A 16,713-nucleotide genomic window follows, 5' to 3' on the forward strand; every position below is an offset into this window, starting at 1 on the left:
GGATACGTAGGATCAAGGTCAATCCTTGTCGGGCCCAAAAAATTAAAAAAAAAACATTTTGTTTCTTTTAGCATTTTTGTCTTATTATTTTTGGGGAAAATTAATATTTTGAAAATCACATCAACTTTACATTTTTAATTAAAGGTACCGCCCTCGGACGGGCGCGATAGGGTGTTAACACCTTCCCTATGCGTAACCGACTCTCGGATCCAAAATCTGGTTTTTTGCAGACTTGTTTTATTTTTATGGTTTTCTATAGTTTTCCAGAATAACTATGGTGGCGACTCCAAATCTCTTTTTAAACCTGTTTTCTTTTTCGGTTCGCCTTCCCGTCGCGATTCTGGTTGCGACAGCTGGCATTTAAGTTAATAAAATATTAATTTAATTTAATTTTAATTTTAAATCAAATTAAACTTAATAAAATATAAATTTAATTTTCATTTTCATTTTTTAGGCTATGGATATCTGCAAATACGCATAGTTAATATTTGCACATGATTTATTTATAAATGGGTATTAAAATAGTCGTTACCAATGGATAATAGATATCTGCGCATACGAACTATTCATCGCAGATACCCTAGTATTAACATATATATATATATATATATATATATATATTATTCTAGGTATTAATCTGAAGTTATCTAGTGTTATCTATAATTAAGAATAACCTAGATACATATTTTTCTAATATCTTATAACACATCATTTCCCATCCATTTTCATCTTTACACAATAAATATATCTAACGTCTCATCTGAGCTTTACTTCTTATTTTTTAGATAATTTTGCTTTTAACATCTTAGTTTTAAGTCATTCATCTTTGCATGTCATTAACAAAATTCAAATTCAGTAAATTATATTTTAAAAAAAATATTTAAATGAATATTATAAAATTATTATTAGATCTTTTTAAATGAACATTTCAAATATAACTTGATAAAGTATAAATATTACTTGTGATGATTGTATATATTCAACAATAAACTTGAATAATATTCAAGTGAATAAACTAGTTCACTTTCCATTCAATATGTCGCCTAGGGATGGAAACGGATCGGTAAAATTATAAAAGGAAATTAAAATATCTACACCCACCGTGGGGCTCAAACCCACGACCACAAGGTTAAGAGCCTTGCGCTCTACCAACTGAGCTAGACGGGCTTGATATATATTAGAAGTAAAAAGTTTTCAGAAGAAATCTATGTTGGAAGGAAAAAGTGTTGTGTTTAGAAGAAAAGTGCAACGCCCATCGTGGGGCTCAAACCCATGTCACAAGGTTAAGAGCTTTGCACTTTACCAACTAAACTAGATGGGCCTGATATATGATTTAATGTACAACACATGAATATAAATCTTTGACTGAGGAAAGTTAACCCCTTCGCCAAAATCCATCGTTTAGTTTCATATGAGTTTTAAGATAAAAAGTAAACTAGAAAAGTAAATGAGAGTACAAATATTTATTATTACTTGCGATGATTATATATGTCCAACAATAAACTTGAATAATGTTCACATGAATAGATAATTTATTAGCAAAGAGAATGACATCTTAGTTAATAAAGGTTTGACGATTTTAAGGATAGTTAAATTTGGTTATGTTAAGAATCCAATTTAGAGAGCTATTCTTACATATGGCTCATTGGTCAGTCAATATCTTATTATTTTTTCAATTCACTTTTCATGCAATGTGTCAACTAGGGATGGTAACAGGTCGAGTTGGGCATGAAAAGTGCCTACCCATTACCCAAACTGAAAAAAAACAAAAGAAGTTCAACTTGTTACTCATCCTGTTACCTGCCTGATTCTCACGAATATTTACAAGAAGATGTTTTTTTACTTTTTAAAATAAAAACTAGTTAAAATTACAAAAAATTTATAAATTGTAATATAAATTAAATTTAACCTAATAAAATCTAAATTAATCAAATTTAACTTAATAAAATATAAATTAAATTTTAATTTTAATTTTTTCCATGTAATGGATACATGCAGATATAGATAGTATGACACCCGCAGATGACCCATTTATAAACGGGTATTAAGATACTTGCTACCTGCGAGTAATAGACATCTGTAGGTACCAACTATTTGTTGTGAATTTTATCCTCAAATACATGTGGGCACAAACATATTTTTTCATTCATCCCTAGTGCAACCATATATCTCCTTCTAGGTATTAATCTAACGTTATCCAGATTTGTCCATAATTAAAGAATAACCTAGATACTTATTCTGCTAACATCTTATAACACATCATTTCCTAACTATTTTCATCTTTACATAACAAATATATCTCATATGAGCATTATAACTTCTTATTGTTGAGATAGTTTTGCTTTTAACATCCTAGTTTTAAGTCATTCATCTTTACATGTCATTAACAAAATTCAAATATAGTAAATTATATTTTAAAAAAATATTTCAATGAATGTTAGAAAATTATTATTAGATCTTGTTACAAAAATGTTCAACAATTTGATTTAAGTGTTAAAAAAACAAATTATAAAACATGATCATGCTTTGTCTCTTAAATACAAGATTTTTTCAACAACAATAAATGTAACATACAAGTGTTTCTTTTGTTAGATAGTACCACAATATGTATATTTTGTTTTTACAAATGCTAAAACGATACACACATGCTTAATCTATGTTGCAAGAATGTTGATTTCTTATGTTTGACCAATGAGGTACGAAAAAAAAGCTTACATCCACGACCTCAAGGTTAAGAGAGCCTTGTGTTCTACCAACTGAGTTGAAAATAATGTAAAAGTGTTTAAGAATGTTGATTTCTTATGTTTGACCAAGGAGGTATGAATAAAAGCTTATCTCCACGATCACAAGGTTAAGAGAGCCTTGCGCTCTACCAATTGAGTTGAAAATAATGTAAAAACAAAAGGTGCAAGGTTCGAATAAAAGCTTATATCCATGACCACAAGGTTAAGAGAGCCTTGCACTTAGGGATGTCAAAAAAATATGTACCCGCATGTATTTGTGGATAAAACCCGCAATGAGTAGGAAATGAATAGGAAATGAATATTGTAAATAGATACCCGCGTGTAACAGGTACGGGTATTTTTTATACTCACATGTTAACGGGACGAGTACATGTATCATAGTATCCGTACCCGTGAATACTCGTACCCGCTATACTCTAATTTAAATTAAAAAATGATTAAAATATTAACATATTGATTTTGAATGAGTTATTTTTTTATCAATTAGTTTAAAAAAATCATTTCTTTGTAAACTGTCATTATTTATGAATGTTATGTATGATATTTTATTTGAATTTACCATTAAAATATGTTAAATATTTTTTTGTTAATACCCACATAACAGATACCGATGAATATTTATCTAGCGGGCATGGGGCATGGTACATCGGAGCTATTACCCGTATCGTTTATAAAAGGATATTAAAATATCTACGCCTATCGTGGGGCTCAAACCCACGACCACAAGGTTAAGAGCCTTGCGCTCTACCAACTGAGCTAGACGGGCCTGATATATATTAGAAGTAGAAAGTGTTCAGAAGAAATCTATGTTGGAAGGAAAAAGTGTTGTGTTTAGAAGAAAAGTGCAACACCCATCGTAGGGCTCAAACCCACGACCATAAGGTTAAGGGCTATGATTTAATAAATAGCAAAGAGAATGATATCTTAATTAATGAAGGTTTGACGATTTTAGGGATAATTAAATTTGGTCAACTAGTAAAAAGTGTTGCTTAGGAAAGCAGTGCAACGCCCACCATAACCCACGACCACAAGGTTAAGAGCCTTGCGCTCTACCAACTGAGCTAGACGGGCTTGATACATGACTAAACGTACAACACATGACTTGAAGTATTGAATTGAGGAAAGTCAACCCCTTCCCAAGGACCGATCTTTTAGCTTCATAAATGGGAAAAGAAAAAGAGAATACACACATTTAATATTACATGGGATGATTGTATATATCCAACATTAAACTTTAATAATGCTCACATGAATAGATAATTTATTAGTATAGAGAATGACATATTAATTAATGAAGGTTTTACGATATTAAGGATTGGTTACGTCAAGACTCCAATCTAGAAAGTTATTCTTACCATTGGTTTATTAATCACTTAATATTTATTTTTCAATTGGATTTCCATTCAATATGTCAACTTGGGATGTTAACCGGTTAGGTCAGGCACGGAAAGTGCCTACCTACTGATAAGTATAAAAAATACTTATTATTCATATTTGATTGGACCTCTTAATTGTATTCATTCATGTGTTTTGTGGGAAGTTTTAGGTTGTTTTTAGGTTTCTTTTAGGTTAAGTATATTTTGTGTTTTATTGGAGATTATTGTATAGGAGAGTGAAGGATTGGATAAGAAATGAGGCTGTTCTGTCAGGACCCAGTTGTCCAGCGAGTAATCCCTAGTCGCCCAACGAGTAAGTCATCTCACCCAGCAAGAGGACGATATTCTGAAATTGTTATAGTTTCGAAAGTTACACGAAATTGACGTGTTAGAGTGTGGGAATGCGACAGAACCAGGGAAAAATATGAGAAACGCCATTCTAGGGCAAGGAGCACTCAAATCACTTCATTCATTCCATCAAATTCATCCATCTTTTGTTCTCTAGATGCCTAAGAGTGACTAAACTCCTTTTTCATTAGGGTTGGATGTAATGAACTTATACTCTCTGTAATTTTCCTATGTAATGTAATCTATGTCTTTGTTCATATGTTCTATCTCAATTATTAATGTGAATGATGGAAATCTTTGCTATTTGGTTGTATCTAATTATTGGAACATGAATTGGAACTTAACCTTGGATAGAACAACCATGAGATTGGGTTCTAGGAATAGACATAATCTCTAGGTCATTCTATACATCAAATCTTAATGCAAGTCATGTGTTAAATGGTTAAGGAATTAATGTTTGGCATATTTGACTTAGAACTTGCTTCTAAGGAATTAGGGGCTAGTATGCTTATGATATGGATGTCTGAGCAAGATGGAGAAATTGTGTAGGAAATATTGTGCTAGTATGGTTCATGAAATCCAACCTTGGTGAAGTCTTTCCTAAATTATTCTATAACTTTAGTGTTTATTAATTTTGCATGTTATCTTAAATTAAACCAATCTTTAATGTTGACATCATTCCTGAAATTAGTAAATAATTACAATTAGACAAATGAACACAAATCCCTTGGGAAAACGATACTTGGACTTCCATTTTACTACTTGTAACAAATTGGTACACTTGCCAAAGAGTTAACACCTGCTACCAAACCTACATAACAAAAAATTGAACTCGTTATCCATCTTGTTATCCGTCGGATTCTTTGCAGATATTTAAAAAAAGATGTTTTATAACTTTTTAAAATAAAATTACAAAAAAAAAATACAAATTAAATTATATATAAATTAAATTTTATAATATAAAGTTATCCAAAGTTATCTATAATAAAGAATAACCTAGATACATATTTTGTTAATATCTTATAACCCATCATTTCGAAATTATTCTCATTTTTAGAGAACAAATATATCTAACATCCCATATGAGCATTAGTATGTCTTATTGCTGAGATAATTTTGTTTTTAACATCTTAGTTTTAAGCATTCATTTTTGCATGTCATTAAAAAAATTCAAATTTAGTAAATTATATTTTAAAAATATATTTAAATGAATATTAGAAAATTATTATTAGATCTTGTTGGTGAAATGTTCAACGATCATGATTTTGATTTAAGTGTTAAAAACAACAAACTATAAAATGTGATCATGCTTTGTCTCTAAGACATAAGATTTGTTCAACAACAATTAATGTGAGATAGAAGTGTTTCCTTTGTTATATGGTACAACACTATGAAAGTGTAGTTTTTATGTCTGATAAGCATTACTATGCTCAAAAGATACATACACAGTCTTAAGTTAACTCAATACTTCACGAATATATGTATGCTTAATGTATGTTGCAAGAATGTTCATTTCTTATGTTTGAACTAGGAGATACGAAAAAAAGCTTACATCCATGACCACAAGGTTAAGAGTCTTGCACTCAACCAACTGAACTAGGTGGGCTTGATACATGGTTCAATGTACAACACATAAATTGAAATATTCGACTGAGGAAAGTCAATCCCTTCGCAAGGATTGGGCTTTTAGTTTCATATGTATTTTAAGAATCAAGGAAATGAGAAAAGTAAATGAGAGTATGCATATTTAATATTACATGGGATGATTGAATATATCCAACATTAAACTTGAATAATGTTCACATGAATAGGTAATTTATTAAAACAGAGAATGACATCTTAATTAATGAAGGTTTGACACGTCTAAAATGAATGGAGAAGTGAAGCTAGAGCTGCTATGAACTAGTTGGCTTTGGTCACCCACTGCAGCAGGTCCTAACGTCTAAGGCAACATCAAACATAATGCAATGAACTTGAATTAGCCCGTGGCAACTACTAGGAAACCTTCCACCTAGGTTTACAAGTTAAAGTTTCAAGTAGTTAGGGAAAATGAGTTATTTTAGTTAGTTGGTTTTACTTGGAAAACCAGTTACAAGTGCAACACTGATTTAGATTGGTGCCAACACAGTTCATCACTTTGAACTTCATCCATTCGAATCGTACACACACTAGCCATTCTCTGCCCTGTGAAACACACAGATTCACTCTCTGTCATACCATTGAAGCACTAATTCTTCATTGTTTCTTTGCCATTTTGCTACATTTTGGACAATTCTTAAAGTTGTTTTTCTATAGATTTTTTCCACTATCACTGAATACAATTGTTGTATGGATGTTTTCTGTATTAGATTGTGCTTTCTTTCCTTTTTCACCGTGCAATTGTGATGTTTTACCTCTTTCGCTGGTGAAATGAATTCATGATTCAAGTGTGAATAATTGAGTAACGTTGATCTACCACAACACTGAATTCAACTTGCAATCGAGTTGAATCTTCAGAGAATGGGTAGTCATTCTACTTAGATATCAAAGGTTGTTTGATTATGATCAATCATACATAAATCATCAACTTGAATCATGATCCTCATTTTGCAAAACTTGCACACCGTTATATTCGTATTTCAATTTCGAATTCGTTGTTTTCGTGTACTTTTTTATTGATTCATGTTCGTAAGATGAACATGTTCTATGTAACGTTTCTAAACCATTTCCATGCTCAATTCATCAATCATTGCATCCAATTATTCATTCGCGCATATGTTCGTTAATATCATTAATTGGGGTTCTTCATTTTGGAATTCAAGTTTTACTCAATCGTTTCACGTGATTCTTGTTCTTACATTCAATAGAGACCATTTCCATTCATTTCACATCATTACATCATCATTTCATCCATTCCATATGGAAATTCGACCATGGCCTGCACATTTTGCATGTGAACATACATGAACCAATTTCAGATTTTTCGTTTTCTGCATATTTTAGTGTTAATTCGATTCCAGTGGTTAATTTGAGTTTCATTCATGTATTAGAAGCATTCCATAATGTCCAGATTGTGTTTAGGATACTCACATTGCACAGCCATGCATAGTCACACACTTAGTTCATCTTGACATTTCATCAAACACCTTAGGTACATTTTGTTTTACTTAGGCATTTCATCAAACACTTTGCATTCATATACATTCATGTAATTTTAAGTCCAATTTCATTTCAGTTTGAATAGAGTTTAGTATAGTAGAGTCTATATAGATTTCCTCCATTTCACAAAACACGTTCAATAAATCTTTCAGTTCCCTTGCCTATCTTTTGGATTGATCATTGGTTGATCACTATATTATATTAGTTAGTATTTGTAAGGAGATCGAGTTTTGACTAAATCTCTATGCAACAAGAGGTTTGCCACTCTTCATCAAAGTGTTGTCTTCCTGAACTCTAGTTAGCGGGAGACTCCCTTTTCTTATAAGAAATGGTGAGGATGATTTTGGTGGAGCTTTGGGATCTTGATGAAGGATGGTGTAAGTTGGACCACCTAAATTGCCAATTTTGTGGTGGATAGAAGTTTTCAAAAGAGAAATATTGGTAAAGGTTTACTAAGTAGACTCCTAGGAAAGATAGGTGAGTCATAATGGACAAACTTAAGAACATTGTCTTTCCTAGCTAGAGTTTTTCTCAGACCTCTTTTACAAATTTCCTCGTACAAAATCCTCAAGAAGATTAGACTGGAATTCTTGAAGTGTCTCTCGTACTTCATACTTGTTCACTCGAGTTTCTTCTTGTATCTTGTGCATATTGATATGTCAGCATTCTCATTTGTTGAAGATTTTTGTGGTTGTCCTGCATGAGACCAATTTGTAAGTTATCATCGTTGTGAGCTTCATCAAAGTTTCATCTCCAAGTTGGAATATTAGGCTCTCAATAGAGAGAGAGAGAGAGAGTCGAGTTGTGTGGGTATTGCCCCAATCATCGCTATGGAAGGTATCATGTTATACATCAAAAATCTTGATGGTGCCATTTCGCCTTTCCTATATATCATTCTCAAGCATTATGTTGAAAACACAAGAATGAATAACATAATGACTTGCTTCCTTTGTAGTTGTTTGTTTTGTATGATGAGGACTTGTAGCCTCATTTCCTTTTAGAAGAGCCTTTGGACTGAGTAACCCGTTCCAGAACTTGCATATAAATCTTTTGTGACTTGGATTTGCTGAGTTTATAAGATCTCCATTATGAAATGCTCGTGCTTTATTCAAATATTGTATCATCGTGCAACTATTTGTTTTGTTGCTTCTTCTTTTGTTTGATTTCATCTTCTTTAACTTTTGCAAGCATTAATGTTGGTTACACACTTTCCACCAATGAGAACAACATGTTGCATTCAACTTTTATGCATTGGCTCAACAACCTTCTGTATTTCTCAGTGTAGATCCAATGATCAAACTAAAGGTGTTGGTGTGAGCCATGTAACGATACATATTAATTAGAGTGAGTAATAGAGTTGTCAATTTTGCCCAGCCCACATGGCTTGTTCTTGGTCCACGTTGGGGCCAAAAAATCTCACAGGACCAAAAAGCCTCCATTAAAAAAGTCCACAAGGTCAAAAAGCCCATAAAAGCCTTGCAGGTCAAGGCCATCCCATGCACTCCCTTTTTAAACATGAAAATATATTATTTTTTATTAAATATATTACTAAGCTTTGTCTTGACAATCGACTCTGGCCCATCCATCTCGATAATCAGCCTGTCTTGGCTAGTCTCAACCTCTGTCACGAGCTCGTCCCCTCAACCTTCAACCTGGATTGGTCCATCCCTACCATTGACCCAAGCCGGTTGTCTCAGCCTTCGGCAACCTTTGACAATGAGCTCAGCTCGACCTGTCTTGGTCGTAAGCATGAGTTGGCTCGTCTCAGCCTTGGGCATGAGCTAGACCATCTCGACCGTCGGCCAATGTGACTCGTCTCGTCTATCAGCCCAAGATGAATTGCCTCGGTCGTCGGCCTGAGCCAAGCTGTCTCAACTGTGGACACGGGCCGACCAGTCTTGGCCATGGGCACAGGTCGGTTCGTCTCAACCGTGGGCACGGGAGGCCATGTGCTCAGGTTAGCTTGTCTCGATTGTTGGTCCCAACTGGCCCTTCTTAAATGTCAGACTGGGTCGACCTATGTCGCTCGTCGCCGAAGGCTAGCCCATCTCAACCGTCGGCCTAGCTCGTCTCGAACGTCGACCCTTCTCGACCGTTGGCCCTTGCCGACCCATTTCAACCGTGGATACAGGCCAATCCCTCTTGGTCGTCAGCCTGAGATCGTCCTTCTTAATGGTTGGGCCGAGTTAGCTTGTCTCGATTCGGACCTGAATCGTCCTATCTAGGTCATAAGTGCGGATCGACCCGTCTTGGCCATCGATCCAAGTTCACTCATCTCGGGTCCAAACTAACGTTTGGAAAATTAATTTTATATAATTAATTTGATATGCATATGTTTTCTATTCAAGTTTACAATTTCATTAATGCATGTTTGTTTTAGTTTTAAATAATTGATTTTGTGTCGTCGAGAATTTTGAAGGTAGACTAAGAAGTTGTTAGACTTATAATAGAATCATTTGAAAGTCTTTAATTTTGATTAGTTGATCCTTATCCATTCATCTCGTCGGTATAATTTTCTTGAGAAAGGGTAACTGATTTTGGGTTATACCCCTTTCCTTCTTAAAACTTCCTGCAAAGCAAGAAAATCAGAATCGGAGAGAGAGAAAGCTAACATTTTTTTCTGTGGAAAAGAGAGAGAAACTTCCATTGAGATTGGCGAAATCGTGGTTGGGATAGAAAAGGCAAGGAAAAAACGAGGGAGAGAGAGGGAAAAAAAACACAATTTTCCCGGAAAAGAGAATAAAAAAGCTCATTGCAAGACCGTTTGTTTGTCGTTGAGATTTGATCCTTTGCTTTCACTCCCTTGTTCTTGGATCTTTGTCTCGTCGTGCTATTCCAATCCTTCTCTTCTCCTGTGACTTTTTGTTCATTGATTCTTGAAGAACAAAAAGATCGTGTTTTGAGTCTCGTGCACAAGAATCTGCTTCAAATTCAATTCTGGGTCGGTTTCAATTTCTCCAAAAGATTCGTCCTTTGTTGCATCGTTTGTGCCCGAGGTAGGGCTTTACGGGGTTGCATTAATGAGTTTATTTTTCCGTTGTCTATTTGTGTTATGCTGATTTGGTTTGTGTGGGAATGTTGGAAACTGTGTGAAGGTTTTAAGGTTCGATGAAGCGGCAATGAGGTGTGTGGCTGTGAAATGGAGGTTAGATCAGAGGGTATACAAGTGAGGTGTGATAAATTTCCGGGTCCTGTGATTCCCAGGACACGTTTGAGGATTTGGTTCATTCGTGTGTGCTCAAGCATTGTGCTCTGGACGTGTCTGGTTCAGTTAGTGACAGTGAGTGAACTATGGCATTCACATTTGATTTCTGGGATTACTAATGGTATATATCACATTGCCCAAGTTCAGCTTCCAGTAGAAGGGGATAATGGAGTTGCTCAATCGCCTCCTGCTTTTCTTCCCCGAAGTTAGTTTCTTTACTCAGTACTTGTCTTACAGCTATGTTCTTGTTTGCTTAAATGAATAACTTGAAGCTGTAATGTGACATTGGATACGTATACAATATGCTTGAGCAATGAAACCCATTTGTTAATTGTTATTAAAGACGACTATGGTATTATGGTTGTTTTTAACTAAAAGTAGGTGCAATTGTGTTAGATTCGTGGATTGTGAAATCTCTGGGGAGCATCAATGCTTTATGGACTTATGGCTGTTAACTAGCAATTATAATTTGGTGTTTATGAAGGTTTGATTGGGGATTTGTGATGAGAGCATTATAATTTCTAACTAAGATTAGAACAGATCTTACTGATTTCTGAACATCGACATTAATTTTGATATTTAATCATCATATTTTGAGGAATTCCTGCAAGAAGAGCTGCTTAAAATTAATACTGATTTGTGGTCCCATACAGTTTTGGTTTGGGGTGGCAGGAGCGACTTAAACGGAAAGCAAATATGACAATAACATAGGGTCTTAAGATATGGATACGTTCATTCCTGGTAGTTTTACATGTACCTGTTTAAGTTGTAACCAAAGAGGTAATTGTCTCTAAATATTACGGAAAGATCTCCATTTATAGATTTTTGTATGTTACGTTCTTCTATATGACTTCTTCTATAACTATTTTATATGTATGGATAATAATTTATTCAAAGCTGCTTGCTTGTTTTGGATTCATTGACAATTTCCTGAGTTCTGGACAAAAATTGTGTCCTGTTGGTGTGCCTCATCTTTTGATTTCCATTATTGTGTATTTTAGTTGTTGAAAGGATTGCGAGTGGGTATGATACGACTGGTATAAATCAATACTATAGGTTTCTTGGATAAGATATTTTAACTGTTTTACCTCTATTTTCTAACTCATTTTGGTATATATTAAAAACTTTTGATCTGAAACCTGACAGGAAATTATACAAGTAATGGTTTTCTAAGAGTTTCCTGCAATGGGGGCTTGAATCAAATGCGTGCCGCGGTTTGTACTTCCTATTCTGCGGTTTCTCTTTATATTTTATGACAAGCATAAATACTCATTTAGTGGTATGGCGTTTCAGATTTGTGATATGGTGACAGTTGCTCGGTTTTTGAATCTCACATTGGTTGTTCCGGAGCTTGATAAAACATCATTTTGGGCAGACCCTAGGTACGTACTTTGTTCTGAAAAAAATATGAGTATCCTGTAATTTGGCCTCCTTGTCATTTTAAGGTTTTTAGTTTTCTTTTTGCAGCAATTTTGAGGACATTTTTGATGTGAAGCATTTCATTGATTCTCTAAGAGATGAAGTTCGAATAGTGAAAAGAGTGCCCAAAAAGTTCAGTGGTAAACATGGATACTCCACCTTGGAGATGCCTCCTGTTAGCTGGTCTAATGAAAAATATTACTTGGAACAGGTGTGGTCATTTTATTTGTTTCATGTCATTTGAGCAAAATGCCAAAAGTTATATACTATGCATATTGCAATTTAAGTTTTGATCTTGTGATTATGATTCTTCGCCTTTATTTTTATGCAATTGAAATATATAATTTTAGGACAGGATGGATTCTTTTATTTGTTAGCATTATGATACAAGTGTGTCATTCCCTCCTAAATCAACATTTAATTCTTTTTTCATTAGGCCATGAAGCCTTTCTTAACTTTTATGATTGTATGGCATGTTGCTGCTGTCTTATTTAGTAGACATGAAGATACAATGAATTCTATGTGTCAATAATTTTTTCCTCTTGCAAATTGATTGGGATTTGGGAATTATTGTAGCCCCTAGTCGATTATTATGGATTTCTTGTTCGAAATCATGCTTTACTTGGTAATTGTTACTTTTTGCTGTATGTTATTACTCTTGATTTTGTTATGTGATGCAGCAAGACTAAAATGCAGTGTGAAGTTGTAGTATATAAATAGGACTGCATTTTAATTTTCCTTTCATCTTGTCATTGGTACTGTCTGTACCCATCCATGCTGGAGGGTAAATTGGGATAATAGTTAAGAAATTGTTTTAACCTTCCATGACTCATTTCTGAAGTTACTGTTCTTCTTCCTAAATATCTCATCTGTTCTCATTAAAAAGGAAAGGACAAAAGAGGCAAGTGTGCAATTTAGGAGAAGAGATGTGTTATGTTGTTGAAAATGGAGACTATTGGTTGTGTGATATTAAGAAATATATTATCATTGAAGTCAAGCATTTTAACTTCTGAATTAAATTGAAATAATATGAAGAAAGGCACAAGTACTACTTTAAGTTGCTTTTCTTGTGTTTCTTATTTAAAAGCTGGTCTGAGTTGCTTCTGATGTAGTGCCAAAGTAGGTATCAAAATTCAGAACTATGGCTTCCATGTGTGCCTAGAAGAAAATAATTAGTTTGTAATATTGTGTTATCTTTTTATGACCAGTACATATATTGAGTTTAATCTAATGCCGGTAATTCCAATTGCAGATTTTACCACTTTTTGGAAAACATAAGGTGTTACATTTCAACAAAACTGACTCACGTCTAGCAAACAATGGTCTTCCACTTGATTTACAGAAACTCAGGTGTCGTGTCAATTATCAGGCACTTAAGTTCACTCCCCAAATTGAAAATTTGGGGCACAAATTGATTCAGATGCTTCATGAGAAGGGACCTTTTGTGGCATTGCATCTCAGATATGAGATGGATATGTTGGCTTTCTCTGGTTGTACCCATGGTTGCACTGATAAAGAAGCTGAAGAGCTCAAGCAGCTGAGGTCTTTTATGTTTCTTGTTTGGCTTTATATATTGGATTTTTAACCATTCTTGTTTTTGTCAATAATTTAGAGAGATGGTTCTTATCTGAGAGATGCTGGGGAGGATACAATTGAATATCATTTTTATGCCTTCTATTCATTTTGAGATGAAAAATAGGAACATCATAGTTTGGGACTGATAATAGATACTGATTAGTTGTGCTGTTGGAGGAAACTTCCAGTTGGAGAGTAGACATTCTATACTATATTTCATGAATTATATTTGAGAAAATAAAGAATTTTTATGATCAGAAATTCTGCTATGAGCCACAATATTGAATTTCCTCTTGTAATTCAGGTATGCTTTCCCTTGGTGGAAAGAAAAGGAGATCATTTCTGAGGAAAGGAGAGCACAGGGTTTATGTCCTCTGACACCAGAGGAGGCAGCCTTAGTTCTGCGAGCCTTAGGATTTGGTAGGGAGACTCAGATCTATATTGCAGCTGGTGAAATTTATGGTAGTGAACGCAGACTTGCACAATTGAGATCTGTATATCCACGAATTGTGAGTTTTCATTCGATTATAATTTTTCCTACCAACTTTCTGTTTATTTTTTGGATATTAAAATGGTTCAGAATAATACTAATGCAAATTTTGTGGACTATGCCTAATTTTCCTTGCGCATCCTGTCTGTTGTTGAAAATTGGTCTAGCTCTCAGACCGGTTGGCCCTGATCTAAATGTGCATTTTCTCTTTTTGATCCTCCTTTAAAATTGTTCTGCATGGAAGCATCTGACTTTTCTTCTTTGCAATTTTAGGTGAAAAAGGAAACATTGCTAACCTGGGATGAGTTGCGGCAGTTCCAGAATCATTCATCTCAGATGGCAGCCTTGGATTTTATGGTTTCAGTAGCCAGTAACACATTTGTTCCTACCTACGATGGGAACATGGCAAAACTAGTGGAAGGTCATCGCAGGTATGTATTTACCCTTGCAGGTTGCAGTTTTGTTTTGGAGAATGTAAACACACTCCTCTATTAAAAATGAGTGAACTTCACATTATTGATTTGGTGGGATCCTTCTGAATTAATCTAAATCGTTAGCAAGAGAAGTGCTAGTATAATACAATCTTTCTACAAAAGCATGAATGCAACAAATTAAATAAAAAGTGAGACACTTAATCTTGTGTTTTCAGATGAAGAGTTTTTCTCTTCAGCAATTATGTTTTATTTCACATGAATATTTGTGTGCAGGTATTCTGGTTTTAAAAAGACCATCTTATTGGACCGAAAAAAGGTGGTAGAATTAGTTGATATGCATCAAAACGGAACCCTTTCATGGATTCAGTTTGCAGATGCTGTGAGAGTGGTTCATGAGAGGAGAATTGGTCAGCCAACTAGGCGTAGAGTTATCTTAGATAAGCCAAAGGAAGAGGACTACTTCTATGCCAATCCTCATGAGTGCCTCTGTGAGCAAACAAATTGTGATGACTTGCTAGGTCCTCACAACTCTAGTAAGGTATCATCATGAGTTAGAAGGAGGAATCCAAAATATGCATTCATTCTTGCTCAGGTGCTGTGTTAAGATTCAAGATTACAGCCCAAAGATATGGTGAGATCACAAGAATTTTGTAGGAAACAAGTAAAGGAAAGCAAAGGAGTAAAAATAACAAGAAAAAGAGAGTAAGCAATAGCTTATATTGTGGCTGGCAAAAGTTCATTTTTTTCCTTCATTAGTTAATTTTTTCTTCTTCTGTCTCTTTATAGTTTTATTCAATGAATATTTGACGATTCAAATTAAGTATACCATAATATAGGATAGAAGAGGAGTAACTCATCATCGTATCATAAAAGGATATGATTTAATGAATTGACCAATCACTTTATTGAATTGGAGTATTGATGGTTCTGAAATACAATAGAATTTTATTTCCTAGAAGACATTTCTGTTGGCTAAGTTCTGAAATACATTTGAAAATTTGATTTGAAGGATACATTTTTTACTTTTCTTATTCCACAAAGAGACTTATCACGAGTTCTCACTGAAAAATCCTTTTATAACATGAATAATATTCCTTTTTAACAAAAATGCTACAGTTATGGAGATATTAAATACGCTTGGAAAGAAGGTTGAAATATATGCAAAGTCAAGGCCATCTCGTTTTGCACCTCATACTTTCTTTTTGTAACTAAAAATATTTAAATCTTTACTTTGTCGTTTGGTTTAAAGAGCTTTCTGGACTGTGGAATGTAGAAATCTTGTGAATTGTGCAATCCAGGGATTAAAAAATGTATATTGGATTGTACAGTTCCGAATAATAATTTAAAAGTCAATTTTTACTTTTGTATTGTATAATTATGAAGTTAATTTTAACTTTGTAACCTGAAAACAATATTGATTTTTGGACTATACAATATGAAAATATTTGTTTTAGAAATAAAAAATCTTTTTATTATATAATTAGGAAGTATTTTTATTTTTCAGAAAAGAATATAGATTGTAGAATTTGAAACTTTTTTAGAAAAAAAATTAACATCCAGATTTTATAATTCGAAAGTATTTATTCGTGGTATCCAAACTAATATTTTTCATAGACATTCTTCATTATGTGGCTTGTGGATTATACAATCCATAGTTTTTTTTTGGATTATACGGATTATGCAATTCATGATTATGTTTAGAAGTTTTTTTTTTTCCAGAAAAAATAAATTTTGGAATGTTGAATTTGAATTTTTTAAGAAAAAAATAATAATTTTCAGATTTTAAAATTCGAAAGTATTTCTCATAGCATCCAAACTTATATTTTTCAAAGCCAAAGGCATTGGCGACATTATGGTATGGGACCACGTTTGCAGTAATTGCAAAATTTCTTGTTACAATTACGAGCAAAATTGTTAGTGTTGTAAGTCAACAACAGAAACAGTTCTTCATTTATTACGACAGCTTGCTTAAAGTCAGTTAGTT

General features: G+C 33.7%; 1 protein-coding gene and 3 non-coding genes across 5 annotated transcripts; 1 reads left to right on the top strand and 3 right to left on the bottom strand.

Annotated features, from left to right (window-relative positions):
- Positions 1 to 1,094: 1,094 nt before the first annotated feature.
- TRNAK-CUU (transfer RNA lysine (anticodon CUU)) lies at positions 1,095 to 1,167 on the bottom strand. The gene has a single exon. It is a non-coding gene; the product is annotated as a tRNA-Lys (tRNA).
- An 82-nt stretch (positions 1,168 to 1,249) lies between these two features.
- TRNAK-CUU (transfer RNA lysine (anticodon CUU)) lies at positions 1,250 to 1,321 on the bottom strand. Its single transcript has one exon. It is a non-coding gene; the product is annotated as a tRNA-Lys (tRNA).
- Positions 1,322 to 3,437: 2,116 nt separating this feature from the next.
- Positions 3,438 to 3,510, bottom strand: TRNAK-CUU (transfer RNA lysine (anticodon CUU)). The gene has a single exon. It is a non-coding gene; the product is annotated as a tRNA-Lys (tRNA).
- Positions 3,511 to 10,092: 6,582 nt separating this feature from the next.
- On the top strand, positions 10,093 to 15,687 carry LOC114174254 (O-fucosyltransferase family protein). Of its 2 annotated transcripts, none has more exons than XM_028059054.2 (9): positions 10,093 to 10,602; positions 10,702 to 11,016; positions 11,958 to 12,025; positions 12,105 to 12,193; positions 12,279 to 12,441; positions 13,483 to 13,772; positions 14,110 to 14,314; positions 14,569 to 14,726; positions 15,003 to 15,687. In XM_028059054.2, the coding sequence occupies exons 2-9, from the start codon at positions 10,746 to 10,748 to the stop codon at positions 15,277 to 15,279; spliced, it is 1,521 nt and encodes a 506-aa protein (XP_027914855.1). In that variant the 5' UTR covers positions 10,093 to 10,602; positions 10,702 to 10,745; the 3' UTR covers positions 15,280 to 15,687. The 2 variants fall into 2 exon arrangements, with proteins under 2 accessions (XP_027914855.1, XP_085526020.1); XM_085669894.1 differs by lacking the exon at positions 10,093 to 10,602 and adding an exon at positions 11,465 to 11,591 and having other exon boundaries at positions 10,770 to 11,016.
- The last annotated feature ends 1,026 nt before the right edge of the window (positions 15,688 to 16,713 follow it).

This window comes from Vigna unguiculata, chromosome 2 (genome assembly GCF_037176805.1).
Source record: "Vigna unguiculata cultivar grain cowpea cultivar isolate G323 ecotype 2 chromosome 2, ASM3717680v1, whole genome shotgun sequence".
Taxonomy (NCBI): domain Eukaryota; kingdom Viridiplantae; phylum Streptophyta; class Magnoliopsida; order Fabales; family Fabaceae; genus Vigna; species Vigna unguiculata.